Source organism: Orcinus orca, chromosome 5 (genome assembly GCF_937001465.1).
Source record: "Orcinus orca chromosome 5, mOrcOrc1.1, whole genome shotgun sequence".
In the NCBI taxonomy this organism is placed as follows: domain Eukaryota; kingdom Metazoa; phylum Chordata; class Mammalia; order Artiodactyla; family Delphinidae; genus Orcinus; species Orcinus orca.
Genome location: NC_064563.1, coordinates 79,885,534 through 79,912,925, shown reverse-complemented (window position 1 = coordinate 79,912,925; position 27,392 = coordinate 79,885,534). Strand labels below are relative to the sequence as shown.

Below are 27,392 nucleotides of genomic sequence, written 5' to 3'. Positions count from 1 at the left end.
GGCTATAGTATCATCAATGATTTCATATCTGTGAATGAAATCAGGATTCACTCTGATAGCTGGGGTTTCATTAGCTTCACTCTTCAGGGATTATGCTCAGGGCTACTGAGGTTTGGTTTCTAATTTCAAGCTGTTTTTCTCAAAGGTACAAAGGATCTTTTAACTTTTATTATTTTATGAACTTGTTGTCTTAGGGTTTTTCACATTGGGGCAGTTCCCTCTGCTCCCATTCACTCCTCACTCCCAGGCCAGATCATATTTAAATTCTTTGACTGCAGTGAGAGAGAAACAGAGAGACTGAGGCAGGTTAAAGTATTTTACTCATTCTCTAAACCTGGTTAATTACAGCTCAGGGTTTCACCTGCAGTGCTTCAGCCTTTCAAACAGCCAAAGGTCCCAGAGCGGATGCAACTGATGGGCCGCTTTGGCTGACGGCAAACCGCGGGGAGGAGTAGTTGTTCCCCGCCCCCTGCACGTACAGACAGATGACTGTGGGGGTAGACTTCCTTTCAGCCCCTTTTACGGTTTCACTCTAGGTCAAAATCAAGGGCCTGTGGTGATATCCCATCACAATCTTCTTTTACTTAGTTAGACACTAATAGACAAAAATGTCCCCAGTTCAGTAGAGAGATGCATATATATGAAAAAAGCAACCTAAACATGATTTTTATACAAAAAACAACTCTGAAGAGGGGATAATACTACAGATAGGAGGGACCGGGCAACCTGGGCACACCTGGCCTTAAGAACAATAATCACACAGCCTGTGGTTCTCATTGCTTCCTGGGAGAAAGAAAAATCTTCTGGTGACCTTGTCAGAAGGTCTTATGCAGGGGATTTTCCTGAGAGGGTCTCATTACATCTGGATATGGTGTCAGACACCTTAATGTGGACACTTCAATAATCATCTCTGAAATGCTTTTTTAGTATCTCTCAGGGCCACTTACGTTAAAGTGATTTAAGTTCGTGTCTTATCTTCACGTTAGACTGTGAGCTCCTAGAAGGCAGAATTCACACATGATTTATTTGTATAGGCCCAGAAGCCGGCATAGTTCCTGGCTAGGGTTGCTAGGTGTAGCAAAAGAATAAAACAGAAATTCCTAAAAAATTATTCTTTATCCAAAATTCAAATTTAACTGGGTGTTCTGTATTTTATCTGGCAATCCTATCCCTGGCATACAGCTAACCTCAGTTAATATTGGTGAGTGAGTGAATGAATGAATGAATGAATGACCATCAAAGCAACAAACGAAGAAATAAACGGGTAAAAACATGGATTGACCATGTAAAAGCTACTCATGTAAATTATGCCTAATAATTATAAAACATCAAAACTGTGTCTGGATAACATTCTACCTTTGAAAATCTGACAGCCTGGCTTTCACCTGAGATGCATTTTCTATCAATGCTTCATCAGCTACTTTACTCAGTATCCATGTGGGAAGAACACTAATCTTCTGTTAATGGACGTGTTTGGTTCCAACAATTTTACATCACAATTCCACACATTTCTGATTTCATATGTTTGCCTAATCGTTTATTAGTGTGTACCAGTTTCACAGGAAAATTGACATTGGATGGTGTATGCGGTTCAGTCGTTGTGAAGCACACTCGTCTCTGTATCTTCCTTTAAAATTGCCAAAACTGTGCTTTTATTCCAGCCGAACACTGGGGTTTTGGGTAAAGTCACTCACCTTGATTAAACCATCAGGACCAATACTGTTTGGGAAAAAATAGATATTTGGGGGTTAGCTCATTTAACAATTAATCTTAAGAAAGACAATATATAAATAACTCTCTCCCTCCAAATTAATTCTGCTGTGGCTCCTGCCCTCATCACCCTCTGTTTCTCCGAACTCTGGACTGCCTTTTCCTCCTCCTCCCCTCCTACCCCACTGGTCAAACCTGAAAGGGAGCCAGAGTCACCTACTGTGCTTGCTGAGACACAGCCACCGGGCCCCGCCCCCAGAGTTTCTGATTTGATGGACTCAGGGTGCAGCCTGAGAAATCCCATTTCTAACACGTTCCCAGGTACTGCTGCTGCTGGTCTGGGTAGCACTCTAAGAATCACTGTTCTATACCATTCTTTCTCTTCTGTTTCTCCTTCTCTTTCTGATCCCTATTTATTGTTCTTCACAATATGCCTCTGTTCCCAGAGCAGTATAATACAGTAACCTCACTATATCTTGGCCTGCTATATTTGTTTTCCGCACACTCTTTCCCCTCCAATTGGTAAATGTTTACTTACATTTCCCGTTCAATGTAGTTGAGCATTCGACTGACATGTGATGCAGAGATCTCCCCATCCACTTCAGCGATATATGTGTAGAGAAACTGGAAGGTGCTGAAAGGGATCCGGGGAGGGCCACCATCGTGGTCGGATGATAGCACTTCACACACTATCTTGAGGGTTCTGGCAATGGTCTGTAAAGCCATAAGGTTAAATGAGGAGAAGGTCACTATTCCAAACTAAATTCCTAAGATCAGTTTAGATAACGACAAAGAAAACGAACACCTTGCTCTCGTAAAATAAAGTGGGGATGATGTAGTATTCTGGAAAGCTTGAATTTTTTACACCCAAATGTCATTTAACTCAATCCCAAAATATTGAGTATCTACTGGGTGCCTTTCTTTTTCCTTTCCTTTCTTGGTTGGAGGGATACTTTCAAGGAATTAAGTTTATAAGCTGTTGAATGCTTTAAGACATTTATTACTTTAATTAGAATAATCTCACTAAAGGAGGGGAATTTGCTTTTGTAATCTACAAAATTAGAATGATTTCTTCTTACTGCCCTGCAGTCTTCTCTCTAAGGGGCTGAAATGATTAGTCTAGCTTGTATACTCCAGTGAGACACTTGGAGCAATGCCACAGGAGGGGAGCAGACCACTTTCATTTCCTCTCTCCTGCCCTTGGGAGTTCTCTCCTGGAGGTCATCGTGAAGCACTGTGTGAGGCAGTGTGCCAGGCCCTTCCACAAAGGAGGGTGGGAGGGTGGGCACACAGGAGGCTGGTAAGAGGTTGTCAGAGAGGATGGGAGGCCACGTGCTTGACTTGCGGTCAGCATGACAGTGATTTTGGGTAGTTTTGTGAGCATGTGTGCACTGAACTTCCCAATTTCCATCTATAGCTCATCCTCTCTGCTTCTAAAAAAAAGCCTACTCCCCTATTGCCTTTGTTCTGTAGTCCTCTTCCTACAGCCTCATCCAAATTGGGGTGCTGTTATGGGCTGAGTTATGTCCACGCAAAATTCATATGTCGAAGCCCTAACCCCTAGAACCTCAGAATATGACTGTATTTGGAGATAGGGCCTTTAAAGAGCTAATTAAGTTAAAATGAAGTCATCAGAGTGGGTTCTAATCCAATAGGTCTGGTGTCCTTATAAGAAGAGATTAGGATGCAGAGAGAGAGAATGGGGGAGAGAGAGAGACCGACCAGACACATGCATGCAGAGAGGGACAACCACGTGAAGAAAGAGGGAGACGACAGCCATTTACAAGCCAATGAGACATCTTGATCTCAGACTTCCAGCCTCCAAAACAGTGAGAAAACAAATTGCTGTTGTTTAAGCCACCCAGTCTGTGGTACTTTGTTACGGCAGCCTTAGCACACTAATAAAGGTGCTTTCTACCCTGAACATCTTTTATTGATTATTCAGATAACTCAAATTCTATTGCCCTTATATTATTTTCAAATATTTAATAAACAGATGAATGGATAAGAACTCTCTAGACTGGAACTTTTTGGTAAACTTAAATAACTCGAAAGTAGACAGAGATCTGCATTCTGTTGCACAAGAATTTTTGGTCAGATGGGGATCCACTCCATAGAGATAGCCTGTAAGCATCTTACAAGCCTCATTTTCAAACTCAGAGGCAAAAGGCTCAGAAAGTGAATTATTTGCTAACAAAACATGCCCTTCCTTCCAGTGAACACGATTACACGATCTCTTCTTGTATATGATTGGTAGGTATTCTAGAGGAAGGAGTGGTGAAGGAGAAGAGGAACACAGGTCTGCATACTGTAGCATTGTGAATCACATGCAGATTCTGGAAGTAAATGCACGTGCTTCCTAAAATTCCTGCCATTAGATTCTTCTATAAGGAGGGGGCTGGATTTTCCACATGGCCCAGAGATCATGGCTGGCTGGTGAACTGGCAAAGAAAGGAGGGCATTTCTGGGCTTGTCTCCAAGAATGTAGCAATTAGCAAGAGTGCCACCCTCCTCCAGATGGTGACATCCTGACCACCCTTACATTTAAGTTCCTAGCAATAGTCCAGCACGAACCAAGTGGGCAAAATGGGATGGGCCCTGGATCCATAGGGCACCCTTTATTTACAGACTAGAGTTTCATGCTGACTTCACCTCTAGGTGTTTTTTTTTTTTTTTGCGGTACGCGGGCTTCTCACTGCTGTGGCCTCTCCCGTTGCGGAGCACAGGCTCTGGACGCGCAGGCTCAGCGGCCATGGCTCACGGGCCCAGCCGCTCCGCGGCATGTGGGATCTTCCCGGACCGGGGCACGAACCCGTGTCCCCTGCATCGGCAGGCGGACTCTCAACCACTACGCCACCAGGGAAGCCCTAACCTCTAGGTGTTCTTTGACATAGGGATGATGGGGAGCAAAGTCAGACACCTGAGTGCCTCTCAGAATTGGCGGGCTCCACTGTCATCCAGAGCCAGGCCTGATGGTGTCTCTGTGGAAGCAGAGAAGGTGGAATTGAACCACAGGATGTTGGAGATCAAAGGACCTCACGGAACATCTAGGCCAACCTCCCCGTTTTAGCAGGGAGGTAGAAAGAATTCACCTCATGGTTTCCTCTGCCCAGTTTGGGTGGCAGCCATATCAAAGTAAACCTTACAGCTGCAGAGGGAGGGTTGGAATCTGATTTTCCGAAGTCACTCTTGGTTACTGTGAGGTATGTGGACAAGGAGAGGACTCAGACACCTCCAAGGTGCTGAGCGGCTGTGACACAGAGCATCAAAGGCAGGGAGCAGTTGAGGGCAACCCAGAAGAGACTTAAAGAGGCCCTGAGCACCAGGGAGAACGGAGGTGAGCTGGCTGGGGGACCGTCGTGCTGTGAGAGAGACCAAAGACTTCAGCTGCACAGCTAGTGACCACACAGATGAGTATTTCCAGGGAGACAAGGGATGCCAGAGAGTGGGCTTCCCTGGTGGCGCAGTGGTTGAGAGTCCGCCTGCCGATGCAGGGGACACGGGTTTGTGCCCCGGTCTGGGAAGATCCCACATGCCGCGGAGCGGCTGGGCCCATGAGCCATGGCCGCTGAGCCTGCGCGTCCGGAGCCTGTGCTCCGCAAGGGGAGAGGCCACAACAGTGAGAGGCCCGCGTACCGCAAAAAAAAAAAGAGATGCCAGAGAGGACCAAGGGATGTGGGACCCCTCCTCCTGGCTGCTCTGTGATCCCAGCATCACCACTTTCCTTGAACAACTGCCATCTTGAAGAGAGGAGCAGTGAGGAAAAATCTGAGAGACTGAGCAATTCACCTTGAAGCTGTTTTCAGTTATTGCAGCAGATGAAAAGTCCTGAGTTGGGTTGAATCTACTTATTTTCTTACTCCACCCTTCACGGGTAGGGTAGATGGGGAAGAGCAGGATTAACGACAGAGAAAGTATTGGTACACTTCCCCCCTCCTTGGACATCTCTGAATATGGTGTGAGTAAACTTGTGACCCCGTGAGAATTTCATAACACATGCCCATTTTTTATTTCTCCCCTGTGACTTTCCCCAATCCTTGGGGCTAATTCCACAGAAGTGTGATAGTGCTGAGTGGCAACTTATCTGCCTCTGCTGCTGAGAGTAGTTTATTCATTGCATAAGGGTGCTAGAAAGGGCAGCGAAGAAGGAAAAAAAAAAACCCACAAATGGCCTCTCCTCTCTAAAGAAATAATTATGCTGAAAGTTCAGCAGCAGCCACAGGAAAAGTTGGACTACAGTATTTCTGGTAACTTTTCTCACTAACAAAAGTGTCTAATGTGCATACCCAGGATATTCGAGAAGAAAGAACAAGATTGTATTTAAATATACTGAATGACTCAAACTACCTTTTTCGTACCATTTAGTTTTGGCAGAGGCCATAATTTTCTCATTAAGTTTTAAACTTGTATGTATTTCAGGGATTTAAAAAAATCATTTTTCTGACTCATTTTCATTTAAGTTATTATAATAGTGTTTGACAAGAGTGAGTCCACATATAAGATGATACCTAAAGCTTTTAAGTATGTATATGAACTGGTTTCTTTAAAACAGGAAAACGGCTTTTGCCATTGTCAATCAAGTCAAATTTGGAAAAGGCATGAATTTGTATGAGCATCCTGCATCCCTGGGGATGTCAGGACTCTGAGTCTGGAAATAGCCTCATCTCTCCTTTCCTGCTCTCTTCTCTCTGATTTTTCTATCCAATTGTGCTTATCAAATAGTAGTTTTCGATAAGGCTGCACCTCTTTTTAAAAATCTCTATTGGTATATCTTCTAGGTGTCTGAAACCCAAGTATAAGCCCATCTTCTACAGCTGGCTCTTGGTTACCTTAAGGAATATGAATGGAGGGAGTGGAGTGGTAATGGAAATAAACCTAAGTGCAGTGACTGAAATTCATAAATAATCCCAAACCTGCATTTTAGTCGACCTCTCCCCAGAGCCTGATGACAGCTTTCCCCTCCCTCCTCCTAATCCCTGCTTCTGGCTGATGAGCAGAGAAATGACCTTAATTCAGAGAGGACAAGGAGTAGACAATAAGGGGCACACTCCTCATGAACCCTGGAGAGTTGACTGTGTGTTCTTACCAGCCCTCCCCCGCTCCGCCAGGTCCCTAGAGATTTTCCCTTAAGGAACAAAAACCATTAAAGCTAACTTACAACTCCAAGAGAGCTGCAAGAAAGGGCGAGAAACTTCAGCCACTCAATCTCCTTCATGAAGCGGCCCACGTTCATCACACTATTAAACAGGTCGGGTGGGAGATTCAGCACCTTCCACATCTGGGCCAGCTCATCTGCTTGGACGATCAGTCTGCCAGCAACCTGCGGGGCCGGGGACAGACACAAGACAGGGAATGAGGGACAGGACAAGAGAAGGCCCTGAGAAACCTACCCGGGGCAAGGCCCCGGTTCTCCTAGCACACAGCAAGGGGTGGGGGAAGGTGCCAGGGGTCAACAGAGACTCTGTTTGGCAGTTCTCTTTGTAAGCGTAGAGAAATATTCAGCCTAGTGAAGAACGTGCTGAGATATAATCATTCAAACTTCAGGTATCAGAGTTATGGGGGAAACATACATGTATATTACACTTTAATTTTTTTCTAGTGCTTTTATTATCTGCTGTTTCATCCCTAGGTTGTCCCTGTAAGGCAGATAAAGCAGCCCGAAAATGAAACCAAGGGGCAGAGAACTTGTCTCAGACCACTAATTAGTGGTGAAACTAGAACTAGATGTTAAATCTCTTGCTTCTGGACTCCGCTGAGTTCTTCGCACTAGACCCTGAATGCATCGCTCACGCTTTCCTGGGAATAACGTGGGGTCTGTGGTCTGGATGCCTAATGTTGCTTGGTCCCAGGTACCTCGGATCTCTGCCATGTCTACTGCACAAGGTGCTTGGTGGTCAAGAGGGAAGGGCGCAAATGGCCAGTTGTCGGCCAACAATGCAATAATGGTGCAGATGCCCCAGTGAAGTGCTACTACACCTTCCCTGGTCCTCTGATTCCAGTGAAATGCTAAGCCTCTGGGACCAAGGCAGTCGGCTAAGTCAGTCCTGAATCACCCCAAACCTCTTGGTCCTGGATCCTAAAGTGAGGTATAGTAGTGCTAAGCCATTTTTCTTGGGAGTTGGCCAAACTGCAAGCTTTCTCAAGACAGACCCTCCTCATCCATTCACAGGACAGCTCCCAGGACGATATGGCTGTGGAGAGAGCCTAAAAGCTAGGCTATGTCTGCACCTGGGGTAACTGGGGAACTATAATATGACCCTCCCCAACTGTGATTGGCATCGTATCTGGGCTTGATCTGTAAGGGAGACACTGGCAAGGCATGTGGACCTGCACTTTCTGGAGAGAAGGAATTCACATTGCATTGAGCCCCTGGACATTCTGCCAGCTTCAGGACGACATGGGATGACCCAACTGACAACTCAGCTTACAGCCTATTTCACCATGATTCCTATTTCCCCATGGGAAGATTTACTCTCAGTGCATGGTTTAGTGAATTTTAAGACAATGGTGAGTGGCCAGGTGACTTTTGTCTGTACGCACCCAACCTTGACATCGTCCCTACATCCCCCCTCCGTGCTGCCGTTTGGCCCTTACCCGAGAATGCAGGATCTTTAGCAGGTCCGGTGTAAGCTCAGCCCAGTTAGACAAAGTCACTCGCTCAGACCAGTCTCTCACTGGAGGAACCTCTCCTCGGGACATAGCCCCAAAATAACTACAAGAAAAAAAAAGTTGGGGGGCTAGGGGGAGCAGCCTCTACCTCAGTGGCCTCTGGATGCTTTGGGAATCCCCTCTCCCTTTTCTTTGAGGGAAGGGATGGAGGAAAGAACATTTATTAAGTGGCTTCTATATGCCAGACACTGTTTTTAGTTCATTTATGTACAGGAAAAGCCTGAATGTGTTACTTTACACTTAAGGTATAGAGATGGCTTAGGGAATAAAAAGATTTGTTTTTTATCTCTAAGGATGAGGAGTACCAAGTGTTTGGTATGGAATTCCCTGAAGCATATTAGGTCTGGGTATTTTTTTCAGTCATTCCCTCCTAAGTGTTTTATATACATGTGTGCACGTGCACACACATACATACACACATATAGGCATATATATTGAGACAGATAATATATTGACATAAGTATTGTATATGTACATATGCATGTCTATTTTATGTGTATGTATATTAAAGGAGAGAGAAAATTGTTATTTTAAATCCCCCACTCTTTTTTATGAAGGAAGAATCCTAGTACTTGGAGGAGATTTTTCTTTCAAATATAAAAGTCTTTATGCTTGGTACGATGGCTATCTACATACTTAAAGTTGGTCTTAGGTAGTAGTAGGGGTATGTAATCTTGGAAAGAGAAGTTGGAAGAAGATTAAAATGACTTCCATAAGAAAGGGGAGGAGATGGGGTGCTCTGGGGGGTGAGCCTGGAAGGGTTTCCAGCTGGAGGAAGTGAGGCTTGGGGCTCCATCGGGGAGGGGAGAGAAGTTTGGCAGGGCACTAATGGAGGCTCAGGTGAGAAGACAAGCGCAAAAAGGGTTTGAGATGAACTCACGTCGGGTGTGTGCTGTAAAATCCTCCTCTATCTTCCTTCAGAAATTTCAGTAACATCTGCCTGCCCATCAGTGCTTTGTGGAATGGACTTTGTTTTGGTGCAGTGTGGACAAACACTGAGCCCTGTTTTGGGATTGATCTATGATGGGAAGAGGCTGCCTGCAGCAGAGATTGGACACGAGCAGTTGATACTTGGGGCACCGATGCCATATGGAAGGGCCTGTCTTCATCAGAAGCCTTGTTATTGACTACCCCTGGATCACAGCCTCTGCCCCCTCTCTTATTAATTTTATTTTATTAATTTCTCCAGATCCAGGTAATATAAAAAGAATACAGAGGGAATTTTATAAAAGCCATACAATGATGGGGCAAACCACTGTTTGTCTCTAAGCCACTGCACAATGCAGAGCAACGGCTTCCAGTACCAAAACACCTTCCAGGCACGCGTTGGAGGTCACCAGCAGGGGGAGCAGAAGAAATACTTTCAGGTGACCTCTACCAATGTGCATGAGCAGTCTCCGCGGACAGCTCAGCGGTCGGGTGGGTGTGGCTCAGCAGCGATGTCTTTGGACCTTGTAGCAGAGTTGGTTAGAGAACGTGGAAATGAGGCTGTAGTCATGGATTTCATCCTCTATGGGTTATTTAGCTTCTTCTGCAGTGAGCAGTTCCATGGTTCTTCACATTTGTGTGGTCACACTTACCCACCACAAGACAAATGAGTTTATGTCCTGCTGATGTCTGGTAGATGGTTTCTTCATGGACAACACATATGCAGGGAAACTTTTGCTTGTGGTGAATTAAGTAGACATTTCATCCTGGAAATACTTTGTGGAGTTTTACCTCTAAAATGCTGCAGGTTTGTAAGTTACATTAAACTGTCTGACAAGTGCTTTCCGTGTCTGAATACATGGAGAGTGTTCTTAGATCATGTTCTCCTTTTTCATTGTAGTTAAACTACAAACTGATTCTTCACAGATATCTAAGACATTTATAGCACATGATACAATATGAGGGAGCAAGCAGACTACAACAGTGGAATGTTTTCTCCCATAAATGTCAGGGACAATACCAAGAAATGTCGTTTTTCTTGCTATAAAAGCAGTGCAAGAACAATAAAATGGGGTTTTAAACTATCGTATAGTATAGAACAAAGTCTGTCTGAGTGTGCCAAAAGAAATTAGTCTTCTGACGCTAAAATTCAATCTTAGAGGTAATATATAAAATTTAGACTAGAAAACTAAACAGAGTTCATTACTAGGCAAAGCAACCCTATTTGTGTCTATTTTTATGAGCACCACAGGCTTATTTTCCTTCCATTTGTAAAAGCTTCGTCCTAGCCCAACCCAGGAACCGGAGACTGTGTGAGGCTCCTCTTAGATTGCGTCGTGAGCCTTCTCAAAGGTGTCCGCACCTTCTTCTCACCACCTGCCCACTGCACCTCCTCAACCTCATGCTGCGGACATTCTTCCCTCCCCCAACCCACCAGCTCCACTCTGCAGCCTCTCACTCCTCATCCCCCTCTCCCACTGAAGCCCTACTAAGGAGGTCATCCCCAAGCGGTAAAAATCGCCTGAAAATGGTCCCCGGGAGGTCTGGTCAGCTCCTAACTCCTGCCCCAAGCCTCAGTTCCCCAGTTCAAGCAGGCACTTTTTGTCTAAGAAGCCATTTGGTAGCCGGGAGGCTTTGTGTGTGAAGCTCTTTCAGCCTCAGCCAGCAGGTATTGTGTAAGCTCCTTCCATTGAGCAGCCTCTGGAGGTGTCTCCTGAAGGAGGACACCTGTGGTGGAGGCACGCTGTTTGCAGCCGAGCCGGTGCTCCGCCTGTTCCCATCACGCTTGCCTCGCTTCTCCAGAATGCAACGTGTACTGTATGGACATCCTTATGCTGAAGGAACGTATTAGTTCAAAGACACAGTCAAGAAAATAACAATTTCCCCAAAGACAAGATACAAAGTGTCTGGCTGGGGCGCAAGAATGAGTTTTAACAGCAGTAGAGGAAGGTGTCCCATTGAAGGAGTAAACTCAGGAGCGAAGCCACTTGGACTGATCCCACACAATCCTCCAGCTGGGCTCATCACATCGCTCCCCCACAGGTGCACTGCTGCCATCTAGTGGTTAAACCTGAGGATGAGGCCCTGGTTTACACCAGGGAAAGGCAGGCTAAGCTCCGCGGGATTCTGAACCCTTCTTTGCACTGGGACGGGCGTGGGGGAGGGGTGGAGGTGGAGGGCAGGGACAGGGTGGAGTGTGCGTGTGTGATGTGATGTGGTAATCTGACTCTTGCTGATTGCCCTAGGACACTTTGCCTATAGCTCTGGCGTCCTATTGCTCAGTCTCGTTCCCTTGGGGGAGGGTCTCCATCCTCGCCCGGTTTGCTGTATTTACGTGTGGATTTTAAAGCACCAAAGCAATGCAAGAACTGAACATCCCAAAGATTATGCCGATCAGTCCCGACTCCCAGGCTGCAGCCGTGACAGCCTCCTCAGTTTTCCAAGACCTTCCCTCCTCCACCCGCTACCTCCAACTCCAATGGGAACCACGGGCTGGAGGTGAGAAAGGAGTACGTACTCGGCGGCCCACTGGATGAGATCTTGCGGCTGGGTCCGAATGGCGGCTTTGGTAAATTGCTTCAGCAATTCCGGCAGCTCCGGGGGGATGCATATTTGCTTATGTGTCTGAGGCATTGGTTGGTTGACCTATTGTCGGGGTTGGGGGTGGGGAGGAATAAACAAAATAAAAATCTTTGAATCATAAAATGACAGGAATCTTGGATAGGAGGTCATCCAGCCTCTGTTAGACACTCTCAGTATTGGGGAGTTCACTATTCCACAAGACAGATCTCCAAGGTTAGAAAGTGTTTCACTAATCCCTGCTTTTTGTTGTTGTAATTCCTTCATTTACATAAAAAACAGAATACTATTTGTTCATTAAAAAGTAGATATTAACAAGAGTAAGCAAAAATATCCCTGGTGATATCCCAAAATACTGGCTGTCTCCTTCCAGAATTTTTTCAGTGTAAATATATATTTGTATATATAAAAATGGGGACATACAAAACAGCTTATTTACTCAACATCTTATCATGACCATCTTCCATATCATACAACTCCTGTTGGCCCAATAAGCATCGTAGCAAAATTTACTCTGTGAATCCTCTATTACGTGACGTTGGGTTACGTATTTCCAAATAAAAATAATCATTAAACAGCCATTTGATGAACATCTCTCTGTACATTTGCAGGTACTCATCCACTTTAATTGTAAAAGAGAAACTTGTATATTTCACTCAAAAAGTTCCAGGACAAATTGAAACAAAACATGAAAATCCATAGATGGTATGCAACACTATACACAAATAAGCAGCAGGTGAAAAGTCTTTGCTTTTAGTAGAGAAAGAGAGACTAGATGTTCTGAAAAGCCCTGTCTCTTCAAAACACCTGGATACGAGACAAATCTGAGCAAATGTACCTTTCAAATTGCCTTGCTGAGCTTGCAAGGAAGCGAGGGAAATCCTCATGTGCCAGATAAGTGAGTAAAGCAGAAACCAGTGTGGAAAGCAAATGAAGAAATTAGGGCTGACTTGGGGGCAAATGTAGACACCAGGAACTTGAAGCTTTGAGACAAATGGCCAGGCAAGGACTGAAGAAGTAAATAGCTGAACAGAAGACTCTCTCATCCCCCCAAATCTGAAACCCTCCAAGGCTCACACACTTTCAGTGTGAAAGGGTGGGACTGAAAATATCTGCCTAATGGCAGGGGGGAAGAGGCACAGAAATATTTCTCTCTTGCTGCTACTTACTGGGGGAGAAATAGTCTTCCACGAATTTGTAGCCACAATCTAGGTCTAAGTTTTAAATTTATACCACCAGCCTGGTTGGGAAATCCCAAGACAAGAAACCAAAGTGGCCTCAGGTTGGTGGTACTCCATTATCTTTTACTTTATGTTCTTTTATTTAGAGGAAGAAGAGTATAAAGATATTAATTTTAAACTTTGTAAAAAGTCAAGTACACATGGCAAAATTTCAAGAGTAATTACTATAAAAGTAATATAACCACCAAATCAGTAGAAAGGAGAAGAGGAATTAAAAGCACTAACAACACAAAACAAATTGATCCAAAAGAAGGCAAGAAAGGAGGGGCTGGGGGAAGCATAGGAAAGGTGGCTAAACAACATGATAGAGGAGAACCCATATATATCAGTAATCACAATAAAAAGGAAAGGTCTTAAATGTGCCGGTTAAAATACAGAAAATATCAGACTGGATTTTTAAAATATCCAGCTGTAGGCACATCTGAAAAGACACAAGGACCAGAAAGACTGAAGGTAAAAGGATATATGGATAAATAGGCAAATAATAACCAAAAGAAAGTTGATGTAGATGCGTTAATACCAGACAAAAGAGACTTTAAGGCAAAATGCATTATTAGGAATAAAGAGGTCACTACATAATATAAAAGCTTCAATTCATTGGGAAGATAGCACAGTTCTCCATGAGTGTGCTACAGACATCACCAAGGGTGAATCTCACGATGCTGGGTGGAAAAAGCCGTATGTTGTTTAGGGTCACAAATATAATAAGAACAGTATTATAAGAAATTTAATTATAAAGAAATATAAGAAAGAGCAAGGGATGATAAACACAAATTCAGAATGGCATTATCCTCGGTAGGGGAGGGAGAGGGGTATCATCAGGGAGACAACAGGAGTTCCAACACTATTAGTAATGCTCTGTTTCAAGCTGGATGGTAGCTGCCTACATGTTTGTTTCATTATTCTTTCTGCCTAAATTTACATTATGCATTTTATTCGTATGTATGAAATATTTCATAATTTAAAAAGAGTTACTGCTACAAGTTGATTGTTTCTGATAACGTTTCATTCTACCTAGCAAAGGACAGTGACTTATTTTGCTCATATTGTCGGATATATATATATGTGGTAAAATATACATAACATAAAATTGACCACTTTAACCTTTCTAAGTGTACAGTTCAGTGGCATTAGATACATTCGTTGTTGTGCAACTGTCACCACCGCCCATCTTCACAATTTTTTCATCTTCCCAAACTGAAACTGTGCCCATTAAACAATAACTCCCATTCCCCTCCCCACAGCCTGGCAACCACCATTCTACCTTCTGTCTCTATGAATCTGACTACTCTAGGGACCTCATATAAGTGGAAACAGACAATATTCATCCTTTCGTGTCTGGCTTATTTCACTTAGTATAATGTCTTTAAGGTTCATCCATGTTGTGGCATGTGTCAGAATTTCTTTCCTTTTTAAGGCTGAATAGTATTCTATTGTTTGTATAGACCACATTTTGTTTATACATTCATCTTTTGATGAATTGTTGATGAGTTGTTTCCACCTTTTGGCTATTGTGAATAATGCTGCCATGAACAGTACCTGCTCCAGTCCCTGCTTTCAATTCTTTTGAGTATATACTCAGAAGTGGGATTGCTGGATCAGATAGTAATTCTAATTTTAAGTTTTTGAGGAACCACTGTACTGTCTTCCACAGTGCCTGCATCATTTTACTGTCTGCATATATTTTGACAGGACCTTTTAAGTTGTTGTGTAATTGTTTGATTTCTATTCTGAAGGCTCAATGGCCTCATGTCAATAGAAGGATGGTCCAACTCTAATTAAATAGGCCTCCATGACAATACTAATGATAACCTTTGTTGGTATAGAGCAAATATAAGAAAGCCTTTACTTCACCTTACTGCCTCTTCTAACAGCTGTTCTGTGATCTCTCTTCATTTTGGGGCACAGACTGTCTAGTAAGTTTTTCATACCTAGTCTTTTTCTTCAATGCTCAATCCTTGTTTAATCTCGTGCAACTTTTTCTGCTCTCACCATTCCATTGGTCCCTTAAAGTCATCAATTACATCTATTAACTTCTTATCTGTGCCAGATGAGATAATCCTGTGCTAAGTATTCCGTATACATTTTTTTTCACTTAATCCACAACATACCCATATGAGGTAGGTGTATTATCACCATTTTACAGATGACGATGAAACTAAGAAAGACGATAAAACCTTTGAAATGACACGTAACTAATAAGTAACAGGCAGGATTTGAACATACACAGTCTGAGGCTGGAGATGGCCAGTTAAACATGGCTGTCATCCTTTCTTGAGGCTTTCTCTTTTTTTGATGGCATACACTATTCTTGTTTTTATATTTTCCTCAGCACCCCTCCTGTCTCCATAACTCTTCCCCCTTCCTCCTGCTAAGCAAGACTTAGTGATCTTCCCAAAGCTCAGTCCCTCGCATTCTGCCATTCTTGGAGAGCTCGCATCTACCATGAAACAGTATTGATGACACTTGTTGGTCCGTCCCGGACCTCTGACCTGTGCTACATTTCACACTCCTTACTGCTTCCAGAACATCTCCACTAAAACTCATTCTCCATCTCCCAACTAAGTCCTCTCTCCGGATTTGTTTCAGAACACGATACCACCATTTCCTCAGTCATTTGGTCTCTATTCTCTTTAAACTGTTGACTCTGTCACTGAATCCCATTGATGTTTCCTTGGAAATGTGTCTCCAAACTCATCCCTTCCTCTCTTTTTCCACTTCTTTTAGTCTGGTTCGGCCCCTCGCCTCCTTACGGGCAACCCTGTCTCGGGTCTATTCTGGCCGGCGTGTTGGGATCTATCTTCTACTGTTGTTAATAGGTGAGAGAGCCCAGCTCACAAAATGATAATCATATCCTGACTTTCAAGGTTCTCCATGATTTATACATGTAATTTTATACTATAATTTTTTTTAATATAATTTTTTACTAGTATTTACAAACACAAATTTCTAACACATAGTCTACTCTGGCCACTTTCCAAGAAATTATATATTCAAAGCTTAACACTTTCTCATCCATTGTTAGCAGTACCCTATCCTCAGTATGTTGCTAATTCTGGCTGGCTTACTTGAGGTGCCCTCCCTCTTCCTTGCCATCTGTTAAAAACCTGCACAGCCCGGCCAAGGTTCATCTTGAGTCCATACTATGCCATAAGCCTTCCTACAAAACTTGAGTATCATCAAATATTATTTGTAGTACACATTTTACCATTTTATCCTATTCTGCCTTTATAGATCTCTAAAGCTGAGCTTCCCAAAAGTGGTCATGGCAGAATGGGTTACAGGTGTGCCATGAGAGACTCATGGTTGTAAACTTTTCATAGTGATAACAAAATTTACGACCATTTTATAACCATTCACAAATTTATAACAGTTGAAATTATATTTGGATACATATTTTGCTCAGTCAGTAAACTTCCAGATTTCAGTAATTATTGTTTTTGCACTTAAGGTTTTATGCTGAGCACCTGCCAGCAGAGATGCTTATATAGAATTTCACCCTTTAACCACCATGTTAAAACCATCTCTGTAAGTCTGATTATTGTTTTAATTGCAATGTATTTATTGTCAGTGAAATCTTTTGTGCATAAGTGTTTCAAATACTTAGTTCTTCCTTTGATTTAATTTGCTCTTATTTTTTAAATTATTTTCTCCCCGAAAAGAAGGCATATTTTCATCATCATCATCATTTGTCTCTGATAAAACATAATTGATGTTGTTTATTTTTTTAAATTGTGGCTTGATTTATAGGTTTATTTATCCTTGGCTTTTGATGTAAAATATCCAAAATCTGATTCTGAATGGAATTTTATAATGACATTATTTGTTTATAGAAATAAAAAAATGTTTGCTTCTAAAAGCAAATAATACTGGAAAATTTAATTGGTTCAGTAAAGGGACTGTAGGCCTTTAATATTCTTATAAAAATATTTTTCAAAATATTTTAACTATACTTGAGTATAAGTAATATTTATATTTTGTGGAAAATTTAGCATTTTAATTATTAAATTAAATGGTAATATTTCTAAAAATTCCCCTTATCAAATACTTAATTTTTCAAAAGTTTTGTGATTTATTTAAAAATATTCTTAAGAAAATGGACAATCTTATTTTCTCTGAAAACTGATTTGTTGTAGTAAAAAGTTCTGTAGTCTCCTTAAGTATTTTAAATATATGATTTAGTTTCCCACTATAAAGGGTAATTTTAAATTAAATATTAAAGTCTAATTATAGTTTCATACTTCTTAGAGTTTCACAGACATATACATGTAGTCAAAAATATAAATTCAGGGCTTCCCTGGTGGTGCTGTGGTTGGGAGTCCGCCTGCCGATGCAGGGGACGCGGGTTCGTGCCCCGGTCCGGGAAGATCCCACATGCCGCAGAGCGGCTGGGCCCGTGGGCCATGGCCACTGAGCCTGCGCGTCCTGAGCCTGTGCTCCGCAGCGGGAGAGGCCACAGCAGCGGGAGGCCCGCGTACAGCAAAAAAAAAAAAAAAAAAAGAAAAATATAAATTTAAATCACTTATTAGACAAAATAGTGAGGATTATTTCAAATTTGGATTTGTTTGCTCTGATAATTTTTTTCTTTACCCAAATATCTGCCTAAATATCTCATTTTCATGGAAAAGTTATCAAATGAAAAAAATTGTGCCAAGTAAATTATGCCAGAGCCTTAATAGAAAATATCTATATTATACAGATAGTCTTTTGAGAGATTAATTCTTAAAATTTTTGATCTCAGCACCCCTTACATTCCTAAAAGTTATTGAGGACCCTAAAGATCTTTTGTTAATGTGGGTTATATCTTGCAATATTTATCATTTTAGAAATTCAAAAATATTTATTTTAAAATAAAAATAACTCCTTTACATGTTAACATAAGTAACATTTTTATGAAAAATAACTATAGTTCCAGAAACAAACAAACAAAAATCCTTAATGAGAAGCATGGCATTGTTTTACATTTTCTGAAAATCTTTTAACGTCTGGCTTAATAGAAGACACTTAGATTCTCATATCTGCTTTGCATTCAATCCGTTTGATTTAATTCAATCACACATCATATAGCTTCCGGAAAACTCCACTGTACACTCTTAAGAAGGAGAGTGAGGAGGACATACAATGTCTTAGTATTATTACAAAAATAGTTTTACCTTCATGGATTCCCACCTGTTCAGTGGGACTGTTTACAGCAGTGTTTACAACTACAACAGTAGTTTGCATCAGATTGGGTTCAGGAAGAACTAAAGCCAAAATGTCTCCCACAATTACAGAATCACTCATTTTAACAGCCTGCCTAAGAAATGACCATGTGTGGAACCAAATGAAGCAAAGGAAATATAAAAATGGAATATTACTATTAGAAGATGCATTGATGACAGTCTCTACAAGACCAAATCAAAGTGTTTCCCTGAAGGGTGATGAATCTACAGATGTTAGTAACAACGTTCAGTTAATAGCACTAGTTAGAATCCCTGGAGAGGAAGGCTTGGAAGAATATTGATTTGCCAGAAAGTACCAAAACAAACTACTCAGGATCAGGTATTTGGAGTAGGAACTAAACACTTTAAAACAAATAAGATTTTCTGGATTATGCAAGAAAAATGGTTTCTGTACTGGTGGGAAAGCTGTGATGGCAGGGAGGTGGGAAGGCTTTATGTCATATCTGTTCTCCATGTTCTGAACACCTGAGATGCAAGACATTGTTTTGTTCACATAGAGCTCTTGTCTGTACATTTGCCTATAGATGTGAATTCCATATTAAAGGATGTTGCTAATAAAATCCAGGCTGCTATGGTTCTGTCTGTTTTTAGCTTTATGTGAAGAAACAGTCTGCTGTCTCCTACTAAGTCACCTATCAAAGGAAAAGCTTTCCCTCCCCCACCCTGGAGGTTAGGAGCTAAAAGAGGAATTGAAAAATGTCAATGATCCTTATTGCAGAATTGTTGAGGAGAGTTTCTTGTCTTCAGAAAATTGGCTTAATTGACATTTTCGAGCACCAGAATGAATTTAATCAAAATCACAATGAATGTGTGAAAATATAATAAAGTGTACCAACAATGCTCATAGATTCAAAGAAAACATGAGGTTAGAAGTAGTTTGGGGGGAGTTTAATATTTCTAAATTCAACTCTAAAGAAGACTGGTAGCAAAACATCTGTTAGGTGTCACGTTACTTGGAAAAACATGATATAAAAAATTTAAGTGCATTAGAAATCCATTCACATTATCCTAAGAATTTCAAAGACAGAAGAAATCACATTATTCAGATTCAAAAAAAAACTATATTGAATTTTTCATAAGCTCCATATAGACCTCCCAAAACCCTACAGTGTACCCCAGTGTGCTTTATAAAGATTTCTGTGCGCCTTGACGTTGAAAAAGGTTAGGAAGCTCTGGTGTAAAGTCCAGTTTCAAGCACTCCAGTTGAAAAACTTTTAAGTTTTGTTGTTTTTTGTTTTTTTTTTTTGCGGTACACGGGCCTTTCACTGCTGTGGCCTCTCCTGTTGCGGAGCACAGGCTCCGGACGCGCAGGCTCCGGACGCGCAGGCTCAGCGGCCATGGCTCACGGGCCCAGCCGCTATGCGGCATGTGGGATCTTCCCGGACTGGGGCACGAACCCGCGTCCCCTGCATCGGCAGGCGGACTCTCAACCACTGCGCCACCAGGGAAGCCCCTGCATTGATCTTTGCCATCCCCCCAAAACACATTTCTACTTCTTATTTAATCTCCAGGGAATGACTTTCTCCTCACGCCCTACCTGAGTGAGATCAAGGATGTCAGAATGAAGTCACACTGCCATCCTCTGCCACCAGTCCAACTCTTTGACCTCATAGTCTTTCCTCTACTGCTTGAGCTCTTAGTTCTTGCCTTGTCCAAGACCTGAGGAACCAGCATTTGACCCTCTACATTCTCCTCCGGGCACTGTCTGGCCTTCTCGTTAAAAACATTTTTTTTTTTTTTTTTTACTTTACTATCTTTCCCAATGGTCTAATTCTCTTTTCACTGTCAGACTTCCCAAGTGCACTAAGGACTGACTCTCTTTCCTCTCCACATGATCCCCCCTCCTTTAACCTCCCAGAAAGCTTCCATCTTGATTATTATTCTGAAACTGCTTTCATAAATGTAAATATCACCAGTCTCCCTGACTGCTACATCTAGTGAGTTTCCCCACAACACTTCTTCTTGGCTTCTGTATTGCATTTGAGAAATTGATCCCTCTCTGATGAAACACCTCACTCCATTGGGTGATGGTTGTACAGAGTCTTGCTTGCCCCAACTCTCTGCTGTTCCTTGTTCATTTCTGTTGCTCACCTTTGTCTCCACCACTGCTTTTTAGAAGTATTGCCTAAGGCTCAGTCCCTGGATGTTTGTGTTTTTTAAGCTATACTTTTTTTTTCTCAAATTGTTTGTTTTTAAGAATTTTGATAAATGCTCCATGTGTACAAGAAAAGAATGTTTACTCTGCAGTTGTTGGGTGTAATGTTCTATATATGTTAAGAGGTTTCATCGTGTAGTTCAGATCTTCTATATCCTTATTTATTTTTTTGTCTGCTTATTCTATCAGTAACTGAGAGGAGTGTTTTTAAAATCTCCATCTATAAGGTGGTTTTGTCTATTTCTTCTTTTAGTTCTGTCAATTTTTGCTTGATAAATTTTCAATCTCTGTTATTAGCTGCATAAATATTAAGGAATTAAAATTTTTTTCCTCTTGAATTTAACCTTTATCATTATGAAATGCCTCACTTTATTTGTCTTAAAGTCAACTTTGCCTGCCAGTTTTCTTTTAATTTTACAAGATTAAAATTTTTCTAAACTTTTCCCTTCGATGTTTTGGTATCCTTTTGTTCAAGGTGTGTATTTTGTAAACAGCTAAAAAAAATACTCTGAACAGTTTGTCTATTAATTGCCTCCTTTCTTTTAAAGGGCATATTCACTGAGTATAGAATATCTAGGTTAGCAACTTTTCCTTTCAGCACTTTATGTAATCCCATTGTCTTTTGGTCTCCATTGTTAAAAATAAGCCAGTTCACCTTGGAAAGGCTCAGCACCCTCCTGGAATTTGAATTGATCCAGTACTCGTTGCTTCTAAAGCTCCCTGATGTATTTACAATATCTTAAAAAATAATTTTTCTAGATTTTTAAATTTGTTGCAGTGGGTGGCTTGAGCTGCTGCAACCTACTATATTCTAACTAGAAGTAGAGGCATTTTGGGGCCTTTAACCAGAGCCCTATGCTGATGACTCCCAAATCTGCAGTTGCAAACTCTCAACCATGCTACAGTCATATCCACCATGTACCTACTGTAGAATCCCTCTTTTCCATAAAAGCATCCAAAACAAACTTCTTTTACTCTCTCAATTGCATTAGTCTGATATATCATGGCCATTTTTATTCATCCTTCTCTTTCATTCCCCACTTTAGTCCCAGTGGACTTAAAAAAAAAAAAATCTGTCTGGAAAATAAAAAGGAACATCTTTCCCAAAAAAGGAAGGGACTTAATTTGACTTACAATATAATTCAATATCTTCAATTTACAAGTGAGAGAATTGATGTACAAAGAGGTGAAGTGATTGGCACAAGCTAACAGTTCCTGTTGGAGCTGAATCAAGAACGTAGGTCTCCTTCATTGCTCTTCCCACACTATACCATACTGCTTCTCTCAGAATAAGGCAATTACACATCATGGATTTTCTCTAGGGCAATCCTACTTTCAAACATTATGTTTGACTCTCTCCATAAATTACTGAAATATCCTGGCTATTCCCATTTGCATCATGAAAAGTACATTTTAGCACCCTGAAGTGGAACAAAAATTATATGTCAGAGTATGTTGTAATTTTTTGTCCTGAAAATATGATTATTGTCTTGTTAGCCATATTCCATACAGTTCCAAAGAATGGAAGGGGGCCCAGCGTTAAGAGAGGTTTGAAAGTCAATGCACATTCCTTATCTCATTTAATCCTTATATCTATCTATAGGTAGGTTCTAATATTATAATCATTTTCCAATGCCAGGAGATTGAGGTTTAGTTTTCCCAGATAAAATGTCTTAACCACTCATGTTATCACATCACTTTCTAAAACCTTTAGTGGATCTTCATCTCTTTTCTCATCAAAATGATGGCCTGTCTGACTTTCAAGCTCTCCGTGATTTGTCTTATTCATATTAGCTTACTTTACTTTACTTCACAGAAGTCTGGATCCTTTTCTACCCTGGGCCAATCCCTGGATCAAGCCAACCCAGCATTTGGATGCCAACAGCAATATTGCTAAGAGCAGTCCTACCTGACCTTGTGCTTTTTTTTTTTTTCTGAGTAGTGGTTTTTGGCTCTGTTATTAGCAAATTTCTCCAAATTGCTTATATATCATGCCAGTACCACCTCTTGAAAGTTATGAGTTCCACATGTTTATTATTTAACAAGTGAACAGTTACCTCTTTCGAAGTGTCTTAACTTAGGCATGTTCATATTTCAAAGATTTCCCCCATGTTCATATCATGGTCCACAAGCCCGGGGACACCGTTTACAGACTGCTACGTTAACTGTGCTCCCTAATCACAGTCATGGAGCGTATGGAACCCACAAGAGAAGCCCCTTCTTCCTCCGGGAACACACCCCCTGACTTTGGGACCTGGCATACAAACCTGGAGCCACCTTAACCTTGTCTTTCATGTAAATGAAAGTCTCCATTTCTTCAGAGTGAAGAGTCAGAATATTCCCCTACATCATTTCATCCATTTACTTGTTTTCTCTATTTCTGATTTCATCATAGCATTCCTATGATACGGGACTCAAAGTACATAAGGGCTATGAGGGGTGAATGCACCATAGTTTTCAACAAAAGATCAGGGCTATGTTTCTCTCCATTCTTTTTTTTTTTTTTTTTTTTCTGGCTGTGTTGGGTCTTCATTGCTGCACACGGGCTTTTTCTAGTTACTGCGAGTGGGGTCTTCTCTTCGTTGCGGCGTGCAGGCTTCTCTTTGTGGTGGCTTCTCTTGTTGCAGATCACGGGCTCTAGGCATGCAGGCTTCAGTAGTTGTGGCACACGGGCTCAGTAGTTGTGGCTCATGGGCTCTAGAGCACAGGCTCAGTAGTTGTGGCGCATGGGCTTAGTTGCTCCGCGGCATGTGGGATCTTCCCAGACCAGGGATCGAACCCATGTCACCTGCATTGGCAGGCGGATTCTTAACCACTGCGCCACCAAGGAAGTCCCTCCACTACCATTACTGATGATGTTTAACATTGCACTTGGCTTGTCTGACACAAAACACAGATTCCATAGGGCAGATCAAACTCTAGTGAGGAAGCACTCTTGACCATGAAACAGGAGACCAGGACTCTGGTTCTGGGTCTATCTTTGACTTAATTATGTGATCTTGGACAAACAATCCAATAAAACCTATGTGTCAGCAATAGCACTGAATAAATACTGGGATACAGAAATAAATTAGTCACACACCCTGCCCTCAGAGAGCCCATAGGCCAGTGGAAGAGACTAACAGGAAAATCAGTGATTACAATAGGGTATGGTAAGTACTAGATATAGGAGAACAGAAACTCCTAGATGAGGCATCTAACTCATCTGAAGACTGGAGAAGGTGGTCAGAAAATACTTCCAAAATAGTGATGATATTTGAACAGAGACTTGGGGAAGCCTGGTTTGTTCATTGCTGTTATTCCCAGCCCCAGAACAGTGCCAGGTACAGAGTAGGTATCTGATCAGAGCAAGGAGGGAATTCTTTGTGGCTAGGACTACTTAGACAAAGGGGTGGAAGTGTCAGAGAACATGGAGAATTCAGGGACTCGTGAGTAATTATGGAGGGCTAGAGTGGATAAAGGGGGGGTGGCTGTGCCTAAGGCTGGAAATATAGCCCAACACCAGAATATAAAAGGCCTGGTTTGCCATGGTAAGGCTTTTGAACTTTGTCTTAAAGGCAATAGGGAGCCACTAGAAGATTTAAGCACTAGAGTCACTCGATCAGATTTTGGTGTTCACTTGATGCTCCAGTTATCAATTGATTTCCTCTCTGCTCCACATTCACCCCGCATTGCCTCCTCAGCAAAAACAGACCTGGGTCTTTTAGTTTTCCTTTGCCAGCTGGCATAATGTTAAGCTTTGTCAGTAGAGGGCGCTGGAGGGATACTGGAGGAGGAAGGGGCTTCTCTTGTGGGTTCCACATGCTCTTCCTGTTAAGCTCCAGGACCGTGCAGTTTCCCCAGTGCTGGGATCCTGCAGTGCACAGCTTCTGGACCATCTGCAGTATGTAATCTCTTAAGTGCCCGATGGCTGCAGTGCACAGCAGTCAGCAGTGCCCAGTGGCTAGCTGCTTCCCCTGACACCTCTCTTGGGAAGCCTTGCAGCAGAGTACAGCCAGTGTACTTTCACCTTTTCATGGATGGCTTCTTTGGCATCCCAGACAGTGGATTTCTGGCTGCCTGGAACCTCAGCAACTTCTCTGCCATCTAATGAGCTGTGGTTACACCCTCTGTGACACACTCTTGGGAGGTCATCTCTCTCTTGGACGATCTATCTCATGGGTAGTGATTGCTTCGTGTATCTGTGATTCCTGTATACTTTGGATCTTTATGTCTTGCTAACCAATCTTCCATTACTCCAATCGATTATAGTTAAAAATTAGTTATATTGAACTGTCTTTGTTAAATTCTTGTATGATTTCTATCTCTTTGCTGGACTTGGAAACACACATTGACTGAAAGCTGTGGAGATGCGCTGAAGAGAGTGGAGTGAAGCTTTACGCAGGGAGCCTGGTTAGGAGAATATGGCAGCACTTTTGGTGACAACTCTGGAGAGCATCATTGCCTTGAAAAGCAATTGCAGTGGGGAGGGATAGGAGAGACAGGGGCTACAGGACTTGGTAACCACTGGGGGAGATGGATGAGAAGAGAGAAGAGTTTAGGGCGACCCCCTACTTCTCAAGCTTTGATGACTGGGTAGATGGTAGCACCGCAGTACAAATGGCAAACACAGGTCAAGTTCCCCTCCCGTGTCCCCATGGATCTCTCAGGACTTCCATGCACTTTTGAGCCACAGAGACTTAGGCTCATAGACTCCTTAGGTTGGAAAGGCAATGAATCCCAATGTTTTCTTTTTGGCAATGTGGACCATTTGTTCACATCTGATAAAAGAAGTGGGGAAAGGTCCATTATATCTTAACATTCCATGATTCCAATGCTTTGTGAAGTTCTTTTCTGTTCTTAAAGCTCTCGTTATGGTAGGCCTTCCTCAATTGTCCATTCATTCTAGCCCTGCCCCGCCAAATCTTAAAATTCAACAGATTTCCTCTTATGCCTCCCAACGTGGAAAGGCAGGCCAACACGTATGTGCTGAGTGCTGAAGAATATAGGTCTTATCCAATATGAAATATAGGTTCGTTTCTGCAGTTTCTTATTTGGTTTTATTGGTGTGCTCTAAACAGGGCCTCAACTATATAAACGAAAGCCTGCAGTTACCTGAATGAAAGGCTCCAGACACCAGAATCTTGGAGGGAGTTTCTACGAACTGCTCTTAGAACCAAGGACCAGGCAACTGTATGTACTTGCTTGGGTTTGGAATAGGAGATGATGTGTTTTGGACACATGGTTTCCCTTGCCTGGATGTACTCCTCACCTTTCCATAGGTTCTCTGGGTCTCAGATCAGCTTTCCCTGACCTCTCTGACTGTCAGTTCCCTTATACCCTCTCAGAGCATCACTTAGTCACCTCTCCTTGGTAGCAGTTAGCTCAGCTCTAATTTTACATTATTTGTGTGATTTTTTGATGAACACCTGCCTCTCCCAATAGACTGTAAACTTGAGGGCAGGGACGGTCACTTTCTGCTCACAATAGAATCCCCAGTGCCTAGCCTGGTGCCTAGAATACAGTCAGTTCTCAATATATATGAGGAAAATGAATGAATGACAAGCGGTTTATAAAGTACTAGTCATGTCCTTTGGCCCTCATGGCAATCCCGCCATAGGTATTCTTATATCCATGTTAGAGATGAAAAAGCAGAGGTTTGTCTAGTCAATGGGAGGATCTGATCCCAGATTCCACTGTGTTTCCAAATCACTGCCCCCCGTGTAAGAAATCATAAAATGGTAGCTCTGAGGATAAAATATACATATACTTTGGGTAGAGAGCAGTAATCATCCATCGTTACGTTCTCTTAAAGATCACAGTCCCCTCCTCTTGCTTTGTGAACAAGAGGGGTTCAAAATCCAGGTGGGCCCATCGGGCAGGACTCTTCCCTCCGACCCGGGAGGCCGTCGGGGCGCTCAGGGTGCTCCCCTCCCTCCACTTCCCCTCAGGGTGGTTACCTGAGGCTCGCTCCCAAACTGGCTATCAGGCACCGGCACCAGCACCGGGCGACACCTGGCGCCTGGCCTCAGGCGGGAGGTGTGGGGAGAGATCCAGCCCCTCGCACCTTCTTCGGGCGCAAAGCAGCAGAATGTGGGCGGGGAAGGGCGGCACCGGCCTCAGCCTCAAGGCGCAGGAGAGGTGGGGCAGGACCCGGCTTTGTTAGCTCTTCGCCTTCGCCTGGCAACGCGGACGCCGGCTGCGCTGCCTGGCAACCGCTGCCACTGGGGCGCGGGCGCGGGCGCGACCTCACCGAGCCGCCCCCGCTCCCCACCCCGCGGCTCCGCCCCTCCCGTCTCGCTCAGGCCTCTGCCACAGCCTCCAGCTCAGTCTGGGTTCCCGAAGTTCCGCCCGGGGCGGGGCTAGGAAACTGAGAACTGCTTCGGGTTTTTTTGTGTGTGTGGCAGGACCAGACGACCTAGCGGTTTAGGGATGAGACTGGGGGCGTTGAGAAACCTGGGGGAATGTGTGGCAATTTACAGTGGGCTTTTGTACGTTAGAGAGCAGAAGTGGAGGAGTTTTCAGTGATTTTTTTGGCTTGCGGAAAGGGAGCACGTGAGGGGAAGCCCTGGGGAACAATTGTCACAAGCGCTTCTTGCAGTGTCCCCCCCCTTTATTTTTTTAACAGACTAACTCGCTCAGTCCTTACAATCACCCCATGAAGCAAGTACTCTTATTATCTTCATTGTTACAGGTGAGAAAACAGCACAGAGCACTAAGTAACTTGCCCAAGATCACAGTAAGTGATAGGGTTAGGATCTGAACCCACATTTCGTGGTTCCAGACTTCTCGCTTTTAACATCTATAATGCTAAGAAAGGGGAATGGAGCTAGTGTGGATAGGAACAGAGCTCAAGATGCCAGAGGCAACAGGGTAAGAAGGAAAATAGTCACGTGCAGGATGGCATCG

At 42.8% G+C, this 27,392-nt stretch overlaps 1 protein-coding gene across 1 annotated transcript; it reads right to left on the bottom strand.

Annotated features, from left to right (window-relative positions):
- Positions 1 to 1,508: 1,508 nt before the first annotated feature.
- Positions 1,509 to 26,731, bottom strand: ROPN1 (rhophilin associated tail protein 1). Its single transcript, XM_004278821.2, has 6 exons — positions 26,444 to 26,731; positions 11,825 to 11,952; positions 8,305 to 8,422; positions 6,869 to 7,030; positions 2,249 to 2,424; positions 1,509 to 1,719 (listed from the first exon to the last, which is right to left on the bottom strand). The coding sequence occupies exons 2-6, from the start codon at positions 11,938 to 11,940 to the stop codon at positions 1,653 to 1,655; spliced, it is 639 nt and encodes a 212-aa protein (XP_004278869.1). The 5' UTR covers positions 11,941 to 11,952; positions 26,444 to 26,731; the 3' UTR covers positions 1,509 to 1,652.
- Between the last annotated feature and the right edge of the window lie 661 nt (positions 26,732 to 27,392).